Source organism: Aptenodytes forsteri, unplaced genomic scaffold (assembly GCF_000699145.1).
Source record: "Aptenodytes forsteri isolate BGI_AS27 unplaced genomic scaffold, ASM69914v1 Scaffold193, whole genome shotgun sequence".
Classification (NCBI taxonomy): domain Eukaryota; kingdom Metazoa; phylum Chordata; class Aves; order Sphenisciformes; family Spheniscidae; genus Aptenodytes; species Aptenodytes forsteri.
The window spans coordinates 2479316-2494223 of NW_008795405.1; the positions used below are offsets into that span (position 1 = coordinate 2479316).

Below are 14908 nucleotides of genomic sequence, written 5' to 3' on the forward strand. Positions count from 1 at the left end.
CAAAAAGCTGTCTGTTTGATGCCTTCAGGATTTGTCTAGTGTATGTCTAACAAAGGATCTAAGATTAGCCTGACCATACAGTGTTTCAGAAATTTGTTTTAAGCAGTTTGCAGAGAAAGCTTGTGAGGTGGGTTGGGAGTGGGAGGACCAGCTCACTTGCTGTGGAATGAATTGGGAGCTCATTGTGAGCTGAACCTGGTGGGCCTGAGTCTTCTAGAGGTCTGTTTTAGTGATACATACGACCATAGGGAATATTGGAACTGCTTTGTGGGAGGTTCTGTGCTTGCACCATTCATAACAGTGACTTTTCTCTCTACAATGTGAAGGTAGACAAGAGGCTTCCTGAAAGGGAAGCAGACTTCTTGCTCATGGCATGCAGCAGTTGAGCTCTTTGAGTATGCTGTTAGTCAACCAGAATTTGTAATAATGCGAGTTGAAAGAGGAGTGTGCTTATAAGGCTGTCTGTTGTGAGAAGATGGTTATGAGATGTGCTGTTGCATCCCGTGCTAGCCTTTTGTCTGAAGTGAGAGTCAGTTCTCACCTAGTCTCACCCCTTGATGCGTTGGAAAGGTCTCCTTGTACTGTATGAACAACTGTAGGGAATAGATCTGAGCAGCTGTATCTGGAGACTATTTCTTTTTACGCTTTGCTTAAATAAAATCTCTTGACTTTCCAGTTCAATCCATTATCTCCTCTGTACTCTCTGGATGTGCTTGCTGATGCTTCCCACCGAAGATGCTCACCAGCACGCTGCACTGCCAGGTAACTCCCTTGCTCTGCTCTGTTGGGGTTGTCTCACTTCCCTTCCATGGTTATCTTTGGTAGTACTATGTGGTCTGAACAATAATTGTGGACCTGGAGGTTAATGCACTTTTCCCAAGGAGACCTGTGTTCAAACTTAGCATAAAGCATACCGATGCAGATTATTTGAGAGTCTCAATACACTAAGCACTTAGAGTATATGAAACAGTGTATGACAGACAGGCAGAACATACTGTGCTTTTAGAAATAAATCTGATCTGTTCTGGGTTGTGCAGTGAGTTGCTGCAAGTGTGTTGTATAGGTATGTCATGGTTTAACCCCAGCCAGCAACTGAGCACCACACAGCTGCTCGCTCACTCCCCCCCAGTGGGATGGGGGAGAGAATCAGAAGAGTAAAAGTGAGAAAACTTGTGGGTTGAGATAAAGACAGGTTAATAGGTAAAGCAAAAGCCGCGCACATAAGCAAAGCCAAACAAGGAATTCACTCGCTACTTCCCATCGGCAGGCAGGTGTTCAGCCATCTCCAGGAAAGCAGGGCTCCATCACGTGTAATGGTTACTTGGGAAGACAAACGCCATCACTCCAAACATCCTCCCTTCCTTCTTCTTCCCCCAGCTTTATATGCTGAGCATGATGTCACATGGTGTGGAATATCCCTTTGGTCAGTTGGGGTCAGCTGTCCCGGCTGTGTCCCCTCCCAACTACTTGTGCACCCCCAGCCTGCTCGCTGGTGGGGTGGTGTGAGAAGCAGAAAAGGCCTTGACTCTGTGTAAGCACTGCTCAGCAATAGCTAAAACATCCCTGTATTACCAATGCTGTTTTCAGCACAAATCCAAAACATAGCCCCATACTAGCTGCTATGAAGAAAATTAACTCTATCCCAGCCAAAACCAGCACAAGGTACAAATAGGCATAGTATTGTTGCCCACTATTAAAATCGGAACAAGATGAGAGGAGTAGTGCTGACAAGCTCATGTGGGTGACATGCTGAGGCATTTTGGAATTCTGGGTGCCTAAAATAGACCCTCTGAACAGATTCAGAACTCACCTGAGGTGACGTCTAATGGCTTGATATCTCTCTTTATTGCTGTAGCTGAAATTTATATCTGGTCTGGCCAAATGTTGAGGAATATTTGAGTCTGCATAGTTGGGGTTAATATGCTATTCAGGCACCTTCTGCTGACTAATCCTAAATTAAATTCAAGTGTTGGCCTTGGAGGTGACTCCTGTTCTTGTGCTGCAGGTGACTATCTAAAGGTAAGGTGCCCTTGAGCTCTTTCCCCGTGCAAGGAGACAGAGCCTTGCTTGAGACACAATTCTGCTTATGTGCTTGTATGAAGGACCAAATCTGAAAGAAACGTCTGGACTTTCAGCTTCATCATTTTCTTTCCCTTGTTAATTAGCAAATAGAGCATGAAAAATGTACTGAGGTTGTATGTGTCTGAACGAAAGCTTGGCACCCACCCAGCAAAGCCTCTCCTCCCACTGGCTTCTGCAGGGAATTTTGTGATGTCGCACCATGACCTCATGCTGCTGTAGCCAGCATGATAAAGCTGGAAAGGGAGAGGGAGGAAGAAATCAGCTCTTAAACATTCAACTGGATGAGAATAAAAAGAATTCAGAAGATTGTGCATCAGCAAATTGGTTTCTTTCTGTGCTTTTGCCCCAGTCTGGGGATGTTTTGTGCCCATGAAGTAAGAAGATTGATTGGTCTCTTCATTTACAGCTAGGATAACCTTCCTTGTGCCTCAAGTGTTTTACTTAGCGCTCTACAGAAGTTTGTCTTCCAGAAAGGAGAGCTAGACAAATCCTGCTCACAAATTCAAACAGGGCAAAGTCTCTACCCTTATGATGATCAGTGAAGGCCCTTTCCAAAGCTATTAGTTATGGCAAGGGATTTCTAAACCTGGAGGGATCATGTTTGCTTGGTTTTGCTGAATATGTAGTCTAGTTAACCAAGGAATATATGCTTGGTTCCTTCCTCTAATGAACAGGTGGCTGGTGTCCTGACAAACATGATCCCCGATGAATTGTTACTGAATGTTGGCAGAGAAGTTGTCCCATCCCAGAGGCGGCTGTGTTTTTAAGTGCCTGTAGTTTGAGAAAGTAGTTCCTATTTTAGTGTGAAATGTGCTCAAGAATCTTTATGGGAGAAAGAAATATGGAGAGAATTAATGTGTTATGTGGCCGCATGTATGTGGCAAGGATTGAACTCTTCAGTGCAAGGTGCTTGCTTTATGTAAAGATGCTGCCAAGTGCATGGAAGGAAATTGCTCCTCACAGAAACATTTTCTTGACAATAGTTGTTCTTTAGGTGCTTCAAGAGCTAAGCCTATTGGTAGTCCATTTTCTTAGAGGAGGTTCAGGTGATCTCTGTAAGTGCTGTTCAGCCATTGCCCCAGTTAATGTCTTCCTCTTTTGCCATGGATGGAGTCGATTCCAGTAGTTGTGCTTTAGTAAGCTCCTGACAGCTTGCACCTCATCCTGGAGAAACTCTACTCGGAAATCTGTCAGAATTGTGTCTGTGTCGGGGAAGCTAATCCCCTGAGAATTATATGAAATGTATTAGAGAAGAAACTGTCTTGATGTTGTGGACATCCAGTTTCTTCAACCTGATGCCCATCGTGCCATGCAAAATTACCTCTCTCTGTTTAGTTTCTGCTATCATGAATGTGTCCAATGGAGTACAGTTACCAGGTGAGTCTTTTCTCTCCTATGAAAATGTTTTCTTTGTCTCAGTGGTGGATTTTGGCGCAGTTCATCTGGAAGTGCAGTTCATCTGGAAGACTGGTAACCCAGTGATTCGTTTAAGCAGAGCTGAAGGCCAGAATATTGAGCACAGTTGGGGGTGTTCAAGAAAGGCTTTTCAGTGTTAAGGAGGAGGTTCTATGTGGAGGGTTCCTTGGGAAGTCTCATTTGAAAGACTGTATAAATTGTACACTACCAAGATTACCTTTCTTACTTTATGTCTGTGATGAGAAGAGATTTCATTCAAAGTGTATGCACAGCACTGGGAATTTCACACCCATCATTAGAAGCAGTTTTGTGTGTGTGGTGACTGTTATCATTAGTGGTATAATTTTATTTTGTGAAGCGAGGAGAGTTTCCTGCTTTCTTGCAGTCCTCCCGAGGGACGGTTGGTGTATTAATTTGCTGTATTGCCTCCTGGCTGTTCCCAGGCTGTTTTTCCTCTTCATCATGGAATTTTTAATGGCCCTGCTGCCTCTCGGGAGGCATGCAAGGAAGAGTACCTCAGGGATCTCTTCCTTTTTTCACATGCCTATAATTACTCTCCTTTAAGAGCACAAAGCGTTTGCTAATCATGTCTTGTCTGTTAAGGTTTCGGCTTGACGATGCAGGCTGTTAAAAGCAAGCAAGTAGAGACTTGCATGGACAGCCCAAGTGATCCTTCCCCTCTTTCCCCTCTGCCCATTTGCCTTTCTGGGAGAAAGGAGTGGTCTGAACAGAATTTTCTTGAACTCCTTCTACTTAAGAGGATCTTGTACAGGCTCAAGTGGAATATCTTATTAGATTTTGGTTACTCAATCGCTCTGTCAGTGGGAAGATGTTATGGGTTGTTGGTTGGTGGAATGTTATTCCCTTGAGGCAGGGTAGGAGTTTCAGAAGAGCCTAGAGCCAGTGTTCCCTTCAATTTGAGTTTGAATAGCAGGTAGAATAAGAGAGGAAGGTAGAAGATAAACTGTCCCTAATGCCATTTACTATTTGCCTCGCCTTGAAAATAGGGTTATGGGTGGAAAAACTCAATTAAATGTTCCCGCTAGAGGTCATAGGAAAAGTGGACCTCAGATGGCAAGTAGATGTTGAAGGTGGAGATTTGAAGAATTATGTTAGAGACACCTCTGAACAGTACAGATGAATTGAAGAAAATCGCTTTGCATGTACTCTCAGTTGATATTAACCGTAAACCTAGAGTTTAATTTGGTTTAGAAGCAAGTCTCTCTCATCTTGCCTAGAACATGGGATAAAGATCTAAAGGGGTGAGCAATCATCTCCTAGTAAACTGCCAGTTGCTCCATACCCTGGATTTGCTGGTGGTGTTAGAGTGAAAAGGCTTGAATAGCTCTAGCCTGCAATGTCAAACCTTTCCTGAGGCAGCTGAAGCAGTGAACGGATGTTCACGATTTCATGCTGTCCCACTTGCCCAGGACAGTGTCCAGTTCATTCCACGCAACCTATCCACACATCTTCATCTTCCTGGAATTGTCTTCATGTAAAAATGTCTGCTGTCAACTGCTTTAGGCATCTTTCTCCCTAGTTTTTTTAAAAATCTTTTTCCATTTCACTGGAGCATTTTCATGTCTTCCTGTGCTAAAGCCTGGCTAATATTGCAGTTGGGGATATAACTGAATTCTTCTGACAGGCATGCAATGAACAGCAGCTATCAACCTAGTGTCACATGCAGTTGTCCGAGGCCTAATGCTCCCATTTTGGTGAATCCTAATTCTCTGGAGCGAAAAATAAATTCCCCTTGGCTTCAGAATTTTGTTTACTTGCTATTGCTTTCTTTGCCTATAAAGCATGTTGCCATTATCAAATCTGTGTACTCAGCAGGTCTGGCAAATATTTGGACTCTTTCTGGCACAGATATTGTGTGATTCAGTATGAAAATAGAGAATGCAATATATGGGATCACATCGTCTCTGCTTGGAATGCTTACCTGGAAAACTAGAAGAAAATGTTTACTTGCATTTGCCACACACAGACTTTTAGGAATGGAATTGCTACGTCATTAGAATGCTTACTTGGGGAACAGACTGCTGCTGCATGAAGACCTATGAGATTTGGATGATTTAAGAAGTAAGCTGACGTGTTAGTGATTTTGGAATCTGAAAATGTGCTCTAGAAGCTCTCCCATGAGGCTCTGCAGGGCAGAGGAGACTGCTATGCACAGGAAATACCTGCAGTGTGATGTGATTGCAAGAACCACTTGCATGCATGGGAGCTTTGCGTGCAGATTGGATGAGCAACTTGTATTGATTTACACCTGTTATGTGCAGATCAGACTTTGGTGCCCAGCTGGCTCTATAGTCAAAGAGGAGGAAGAACTCTGCTTTTACTGTTAATTTTGTGAAGCCACCATCAACAGCCTCAGGTAACACTTCAGGGCTTAGAGAGAGCGCCTTTTGTTTGGCCTGTGTTTGCTGGGAATATAGCATCACAACAGCAACAGCTGGGTTGTGTGGAGTTTTAGTAGCAGTATCCTTGTTAAAAGGCTGTCTCTGTTGAACATTTACTTTAACATGAGGATAATAGCATCCCTTGTTTGTATGACAGTAGATTAATGGCTGCCTCTCAATACATAATCTAAGTGCTTTGCTTCCTCCAAGGATAGGGTTAGAAGCTGGATGATGTGAGATTACAGCGAGAGGCATACACCCCCAAGTGTGTGATGTGCCTCCTGCCTCCAAGAAGGCCACAGATTGTCACAATTAGCTCTACAGGGTCTTCTCAGAGCCCTCCGTTGTGAGATTTTTTTACCCCAAATTTTGAGAGAGTGGACATCACTTTAGAATCTAGACTTTTCTTCACAGGTAGTGAGGGTTTCGGGGGCCTGATGCTGCTCGGTAAGGTTCTTTGGGGGCTGGTGTCTACTTGTGCTCTGTATTGTCTCCCACAGATTGTACTGCCAATCCTAATTTTCTGTTGAAACCCTGTGGTAGATGTAAAATAGTGGCAAGCTCCTGTGACCCTATAGTGCAGCACATGGTCACCTTGAACTGTAGGAGTGAGATAGGAGTCTAGTGTATGCAATTACAATTCATTTAAAAAACAAAACAAAACAAAACTAAAGTCATAGAATATATATGTGGAAAAGAAAAGAAAGGAAGCATTACTTCTGACACAGAGACAGCAATGAATCTCAGCTTTCTGCATAGCAAAGCCTGCTTTTTCTCCAGCGTGACCTGCATGCAGAATCAGGTGCCTTAAGTACTATGTTAAGAACAAGAGACAAATCCATATTTCCTGCATAATTCCTTTAGCTTGTGATTAAAAAAAAAAAAATAATCATCACTGTCAGAAAGACACTGTAGACCTTTTTTCATATAAAACAATTTTGTCTATATGTATGTAATTTTTCATTCACTAACTCCTGGCAGTGAGAGGCTGCAGTGTGAGTTGGATATATTGCAGCCATCAGCGTAGCTGCACTTTGGATCCTGCTTTATCTCTCCAGGTGTGTTCTGCTTTTTCTCTTCCCAGGTTAGAATGTCAGTCCTCTCTAGACTGTAAACTAGGTTTTCACGTTAGTCGCTGGTCACCTAGCAGATCCAACTGTGACTGAGCACTGCGACTTTGTTTTTTTTTCTTATGATCAACCAGCCATAGTCCAAAAGTAACCAGGCAATTATTTTCTCATTACTGTTTGTGCAACATTGAAGAAAGTATAGAAGCCTAGCAGAAGAGATTGAAAGCCAGTAACGACAGAGTAAGTACTGTTCTAGTTTCTCAGTTTAGGCCCAGATCTTTCATCCCACGAAGCTCTGTGCCTCAGACTTCTTCACAGAGGGGCTTGTGATAATGCATGAATGTGCATTTTCTGTCAGGCTTTCCTCTCAGCCCTGTTCTATTCTACTTCAGAGTCATTTTTAAACTGTTCAGAAGAGTTGTTAAAATTCAACTTTGGCAGAAAAACTAATTCGTGGTTGCAGCCTGTCAGTGAGACTTTCACAATTTATAGTTCAGCCTGTCCACGACGATGTTGTATGCTGTGCATACCCATGACCTGACTTTCCCGGTGGTGGTGTTTCTAGGAGTCTGCTGTTAAACTTGGGATTCACCAATTCTATTCTCTTACTGATATAGCACCTGTATGCGAGCTAGTGGTTAGAAATTTATATTGAAAAGTGTGGTATCTACCAAAAAAAGCATATTTCATAAATTATACCTCAGACACCCTTTCTGTCCATGTCTTAATGAGGACTATCATCCCTGCGTGCATTCTTTTGCTCCTCTCTCTCCCAAGGTACCTACCACCTGGAGATTCCCTGCATGCAGATTTATGGTGCCCGTAAAGTGCACCAGCCACTTGAAAGTGACACTTTTACTACCAGGTCAGTCAGAGCCAGTGAGTAATCAATAGGTTCCTGATTTACTAACTGAAGTGTGGGTGATCAATAAGGGATAAACCTGAATGAAATACACGTTACAGAGACAATTTATGACCTCTGAGCCTTTGTGTGTTAGAGGCAGGGCTGCTAGATGCAGTGTCCTTGCTATTAGTCTCCAGCTGGAATATGATTTGCCTTTACTTTCACTACACGAAGGAATTCTGAGATTCTCATATTCTGTTTTCATTTTTCTTTTTTTTTTTTTACCCCCTGTGTAATCATGAGGTAAGGGTAGATGTGGTTTGAGCATGGAGCTGAAAGCCAGGAGCTCTTATTCAAAATCTAGCTGTAACATTTGTGAACTGGGAAAAATTGCATAAGGTCTCTTGGAAGTGATAGTGCATACTTCTTTCCTAGTCCGTAGTGATTCTCCACCAAGGGTCAGCTGGCTAATGTTGGTGTAAGTTCGTAAAATTAAAAAGGGAACCTTATTATCTGATAAAATGAGTTGGATTATTATATGTAATTATGTAGTCATCTAGTTAGTAATCTAATACTGTGTCACTGATGCAAAATAAAAAACTGAAGTTCCACTTGATTTAGACTATCTTCTCCTTGGGCTCTGTGTGCCTAGATGTTTCAGAATACACGGTAGAACTCTGTTAAAATACTATATAGCCACTATCATAATCATGTACAAAAGCAGTTTTTAGCATATGTGAAGTCACTTAGAGGTTAGTCACTTATGTGTACAAACATGAGATTTGAACATGCAGTCTGTAGGTGTGCTGGTACTTTTGAAAGCCTGTAGTTCATTATTTCAGGAGACTTCTGTGTCTGGTTATATTAATATGCATTCCCTGATTTGAAAAATTGGCTGTCAGTGAAACTTAGCACAATTTAAAAATTTTTGAAACTATTCCTAAATGTCAAATTTAGATGACAGATCTTGTAGACTTCTTGTAGAACTTTTGAATTTTAGTTGAGAAGACAGAATGGTAGATATTTCTTTCTTATTTTGTGGTTGCACATTTGTTACAGGTAAGTAGGTAGACCCAGCAGCATTCAAACAATTTATAGTCTTGGCTGGCATAGGAAATTTTTTGTTCTCCCTACACTGTTCTGTATAGCTACAACAGTACGCTTTGGTTTTGCATAAATTCAGCATCTAAAATTATAAATATGCTGCTTTTTCTTTTTTTTTTTTTTAAATAGATTTTGGCATGGAAATATGAAGCCATGAACTTTTACTTTTGTTACCTGTAAAAGATTTCAGTACTTGATAAATGAGTTTGTTAAACTTTCAGGATTTTTTTTTAATCAAAATAACAAGCTTTAAAGACACAGAAGCTTTTTATCACTTAATCATCAAAATTTATATGGTTCCAATCTTTATACCATGCAAGCACCTCACAATCTTTAATGGGTTTTATTTGCACTGTAGTTCTGCATTTTGCATGTCAGATCTGATGCAGAGAGTGACCAAGGAACTTGCCAAAGTTTATTTGCATAGTTCTGCATTTTGCATGTCAGATCTGATGATGAGAGTGACCAAGGAACTTGCCAAAGAAACTCTTATCTCAGACAAAGCAGGGATTTGAACCCAACGTCATTGCTAAATTATGCATTTGTATTCATTATGGATTGTATTGGAGAAAGTTCTCTGGTCTGCTGCCAAGACTGTCTTTTCTGAATTAAACTTCTCTTCTTCCTATGTCTAGAACTTGGAGGAGTGCTCAGTTCAAGTCAGTCCCAATAATGCAGGTTTCTTCTTAATTGGCAAATGGTTAAACTGAAGTGGTCATCAGTAGGCTTCAGACTTAACAGTTGATATGAAATAGATTTTGGCATGGAAATATGAAGCCATGAACTTTTACTTTTGTTACCTGTAAAAGATTTCAGTACTTGATAAATGAGTTTGTTAAACTTTCAGGATTTTTTTTTAATCAAAATAACAAGCTTTAAAGACACAGAAGCTTTTTATCACTTAATCATCAAAATTTATATGGTTCCAATCTTTATACCATGCAAGCACCTCACAATCTTTAATGGGTTTTATTTGCACTGTAGTTCTGCATTTTGCATGTCAGATCTGATGCAGAGAGTGACCAAGGAACTTGCCAAAGAAACTCTTATCTCAGACAAAGCAGGGATTTGAACCCAACGTCATTGCTAAATTATGCATTTGTATTCATTATGGATTGTATTGGAGAAAGTTCTCTGGTCTGCTGCCAAGACTGTCTTTTCTGAATTAAACTTCTCTTCTTCCTATGTCTAGAACTTGGAGGAGTGCTCAGTTCAAGTCAGTCCCAATAATGCAGGTTTCTTCTTAATTGGCAAATGGTTAAACTGAAGTGGTCATCAGTAGGCTTCAGACTTAACAGTTGATATGACCAGGACAGATTATGCCTTTCAGCCAGTTTACAGGTGCAGCAAGGCTGTATTACCATAAGCCAGATTCAGCTGTTTTCACAGCACTTTGATAAGGAAATAATTTTGAAAATGCATGAGACCAGTTTTGCATTCCTAAATTTATGAACTTACTACTGTAGTGGAAACAATATGCATGGACGTTTGGAATAGAGATACATTCTAAGATGACTCTACAGTACTAAATAGGTTGCAAAGTAATTCCTGAGTAAGGGAGCAAATATCACACCATTTCTTTAAAGAGCAATCTTGCGGACACTTGTTATGCTTTATAGAAGTAATGGTAGGACATGTGTCGTATCACTGCTTGATCACATCTTTACGTATGCAAAGAGTTATTTTAAAGTTAATACAAAACCAGATCCTTTAAAGGCTAAGAAATAATTATTCTTCTGAGCAGTTTATGTGCATGAGCTCTTAAAAGAAATGGGAGCATAATGGTATATTATTGAAGAATGTGAGCAAAACTTCCCTGAGAAGCTTTTGATTTGTGCTGCCTGCTAGTTAAGAAGCTGATGGGAAGGTGGGAGTTGGAGGTTGATTGGAAGAGAGAGAAGATTGGAGAGTCTTACAGGAAGGTGATGCTGGAACAGAGTTTAATTTGTTTTAATTTCTCTATAGGCAAGCAAATGTACACCTGGGACCACCATGTTCAAGGGACATCAAGAGGAAGCGAAAGCCAGTTGCAGCCTCCATGTCCAGCCCGACATCAGGTAACCTGGATTTATCTTTGTGCCAGCATTTCTAAAGTCATATCCCTGTTGAGCAAAGTGCCAGAGTCACAGTAGTCAAACATAGCATTACCTTGATTTGAAACTAATGAAACGTGTGTGAGAAAGGCAATGTGTAAGAGAGAATATCATGTGCACAGCATCAAAAGCTGCCTACTAAACAAATCTTTGATGATGCAGCTATGGTAAGTTAATATAATTTACAGTGCTTCGCTGTACAGTGGGTAATAATCTGTTTCTTCATAAGGTGTTATTTCCACCGTTCCTAAATTATGCAGTACACGGTAATAGGGAGGTGATCACTATACAAATTGTGTTCCTTCAGTGTTGGGCTAACATTAGCTCTCGTGCCCTTTTTTAGGGTGTTTCTAGACACTTTCACAGGAGCAGAAATCTGGCAATTTTTGTATCATCACTGGGTGAGACCACTGGTTCCCTGGGAGTTGTCTCACTCTTGTGGATGAAGATAGTCACTTTTTTCTTTTTCTTGCTCTGGGGATGTAGTGATTAAAATGCTGGTTTATTTTCATGTGGCATATTTCTGGAAAGTGATTGATTAGTCCTCAGAATCTGAAAAAGTTTTAATCTATAGAACACAGAGGGGTTTAGGAGACTTCTTTCTGGCCTCTCACCCTACCCCCTCTTAAAATATTTTGCCTACTATCAAGTGACCCATGTTCTTCTAACTATCGTATTAAAAAACTATTGTTGTAATCCAGCAAGAAGGCAGTGGGTAGGCTGATGGGAAAAATGGTGATGTGAAAACAGTGGGGAAGGCCAAAGGAACTGATGATGAATAGGAGGAATGAAGTTTGGATTTCTTCCTTGGGCTGGTGGATAGACAGTAGAATAATGAAGTAGGGAAGAAAGCTGTGCTAGCTCTCCAGAACACAGATCTGGATTACAGACTGTCTGAAAGGTTCTGTATTAAAAAAGAAGAGAAAAAAGCATTAAATTAATAATCTGTTGCTCAGCAAAAGCGTCATCTGTTATTGACTGTTTATTTAGGGTATTCTTTCCTGGCTTTTGAGTATTCCATGCTAGGATATTCAAACTTCTGTAGTGAAGGCGTTGGTAAAATCATGTATCTGTAGCCACAGAATTTTAGTTCTGGGATGCTAGGTTTTCTTGGTATGAATACTAGTGTCTCACTGTCCCCTGTTACCTGTCCATTTATTTATTGTCCAGAGTGTATTCTGTACTGCATTGCTGGTTACTTTCTATAGGGGCAGCTTCTATTTCTATGCCTACATGTTTCAAAATATTATGTAAATTGTACTTACCTGACTAGGCAAATTGTATAGTGAACACTTTTTGAAGAGTTGAATCTGCATCTGGAGCGGAACTCAGCACTGGAAAATAGCACAGAGGTTTGGAAGGTGTTTTGATGGTTTTTTGTTTGTTTGGTTTTTGGCTTTTTTTTTTTAGGAATGAGGGAGAGAAAATCAGAATATGTATTACAAAATAAGGAAGGAGCGTGTAGTTACTGGAATCCAGACAGGATGCTTGTGCTGATCATCAACAGAAAAGTGCTGCAAGGTCTTTACGGGTCAGAAATGGTAAAGATCTCTTCCTTAGACCCTGTTTAGAAATATCCCGAGCAAAGTTAACAGCTATGGGCAGGGTTTGCTACAATACTGGCTTGCTGAAAGAAACTTTTATGATTGGGTAGCTGAAGCTGTGTCTTAGCTGACTTTCTACAGCAGTCTCCCAATTGCATCTGGAGCACAAGCATGTAACTTGAAAACTTCTGAAATCTGATATTGTTTCTATCAAAGGTGATCTGACTGTGGAATTACTAATATCTAAAGAAATACACAGGATTACTCTGCAATAATGTAGAATTAACTGAAGGCTGTTATGCTTGTTAGGCATTGATGAGATAGATACAGATTTTTCTCCCTTGCCGTGCATCTACTCGCCCCTACATAAATGTCTTATACTGGGGTTCCCCTCTACCTGAGGAATCACGGCAGCCTCATTTTCTCACCACAGAGGCTTTTTATGTTTGTGGTGTTTTACTTCTGCAAAGGATGAAACACAGGTGAATCAGAATGCAGGCCCATGCCTGTCACTGCAGGCACACAGAGTGCTGGATTTCTTCACCTTTAAATAGCTCCTTAGCTGAGTCCAACTGCTCTTGTCTCACTTGTTGACCAGGTCCTGCTTCAGTGATCTCCTTTTTTGCAACCTGAGTGCCCCATGGAGGTGAAGGACACAGCCTGAGCTGGCTCCATCAGTCAGCAGAACAAATGGGCTTGCTCTGCCGAACATCGGGCCATCTCGGATTCCACCTCTTTTATAGAGATGAGTGATGAAGAGGGGCTCGTTCCGCTTTGCCGCTGTATTAATACACATCAGGGGCCAGCTCCCGGCACTAAATCACGCTACTGCATACATCTGTTATCGGACTCCTCACCAGTGTGATGAACAAGACTGCAGATAGAGGCTTCCTCGTGTCATTCTTTATAGTATTTTCCTAAAAGAATAAATAGCTCAAATCTCTGCCAACACTCTCCCCTGTCATTGTGATGAATTTAGCTTCTTTCTTAAACATGCAGCTACAAATCTTCCCCTGTCGCCTCACCCCCCCCACCATCCACAGAAAGTTTGGAGTTGAATTGGGCTGAAATCAGAAGATGGTAATAAAAGGCATATGAGATGTGGATGCTATCTCCCTTCCAGCTGCAGGAATGAGAGAAAGGAGCTAGAGATATGTTTATTTGGGAGCCTAGCAAACTAAGTTTATTCCGTGTCTTCTCACGTACTTTCATGAATGTGAGTATTTATGGGATCTGGTAAAGCATCTTTTGTCAGAGACCCTTGTATGAACATCAAAAACCATGCATTACTGTAGCAGAAGTGCCTAGGTCTCTATTGTATTGTTATAGCTTTAAACTTCTGGTATTAGTCCTGCTCTTTGAGGCTAACTGGCCTAAATACCATAACTGAGAGAGCTGTTAAAGAATAGCATTTTGGAAAAAGGCATGGCTGTTGAGAGCAACAAAAAGTGGGTAGAAAATTCAGAATTCATTTGCACTTCAGGAAGCGACTGTTACCAAATTAAGTTGGTCAAACTTATGCAAATGTTGAGAGAGATTGAAAATGAAAGTTAGTGCTTTCCACACTAGACAGTTGAGCAGTGTGTGAGCTCTAAAGCATGAGGCTTTCACCAGGTAAGAACAAAAGTCTGGCTAGTCTAGTTTGGCAGTAGAATAAGGAAATCTGGAGGAAGTAAGGCTGGCTGTACTGGATTAGACCAGAAGTTCATCCAACTCAGTGACCAACAGCCAGTGCCTAGGGAAGAAGAAAGTCTGTACTGATAAAGGTCCTTCGAACTTTCAGTGATCTAAGACTTAGGGGCTTCAAAAGGCATGGATAGTGTCCTTGTGTTTAGTTACTTTCCATTGCAGTGCAATAAATTTGGAATAATGTCCCCAGTGGCACAGTAGAGCTTGTCTGAGAAATACTGTATAAAATGTTATTCTCATGGTAGTTATTCTCTGGTTTGAAAGGGATCTGATGAAGACTATCATGTCTGTCTTCTGTTTGTCAGAATAGGCCACAAGTATAGATGGCTGTGAAAGAAATGGTGAACAATTGTCCAGCTTTACACTGATGTTTTTAGTGTTTATGTGGTCCAGTCCCCTATATACGTAGCAGTACATGTCATAAGTTGCATCCTATTCAGGTATTACAGTGAGTCTGGGGTAAAAATCTGCATAAATAGAATTTTGTCTGCCTTGGCATGTGTTCACATTTAGCTTGTGAAAAATAATAATTTCTAAATGGTGCCAGTTAACAGCCTCTGAAACTGCTTATCAGAGAACAGTCTGATGAGTAGTAGCAATTCGGTGAATTTTCCCTCTCCTATTTCTTGCTAATGCATTCACTCTTTGTCATGGTGTGATGGTA

At 41.0% G+C, this 14908-nt stretch overlaps 1 protein-coding gene across 1 annotated transcript in view; it reads left to right on the forward strand.

Annotated features, from left to right (window-relative positions):
* The window catches only part of GPATCH2L (G-patch domain containing 2 like), a 34503-nt gene that overhangs the window by 15673 nt on the left and 3922 nt on the right, over window positions 1–14908 (forward strand). Inside the window, exons 8-9 of the mRNA XM_009280725.2 lie at window positions 677–762; window positions 10884–10975. Of these exons, the coding sequence (XP_009279000.1) occupies window positions 677–762; window positions 10884–10975 (178 nt within the window). The remainder of the gene's footprint in view (window positions 1–676; window positions 763–10883; window positions 10976–14908) is intronic.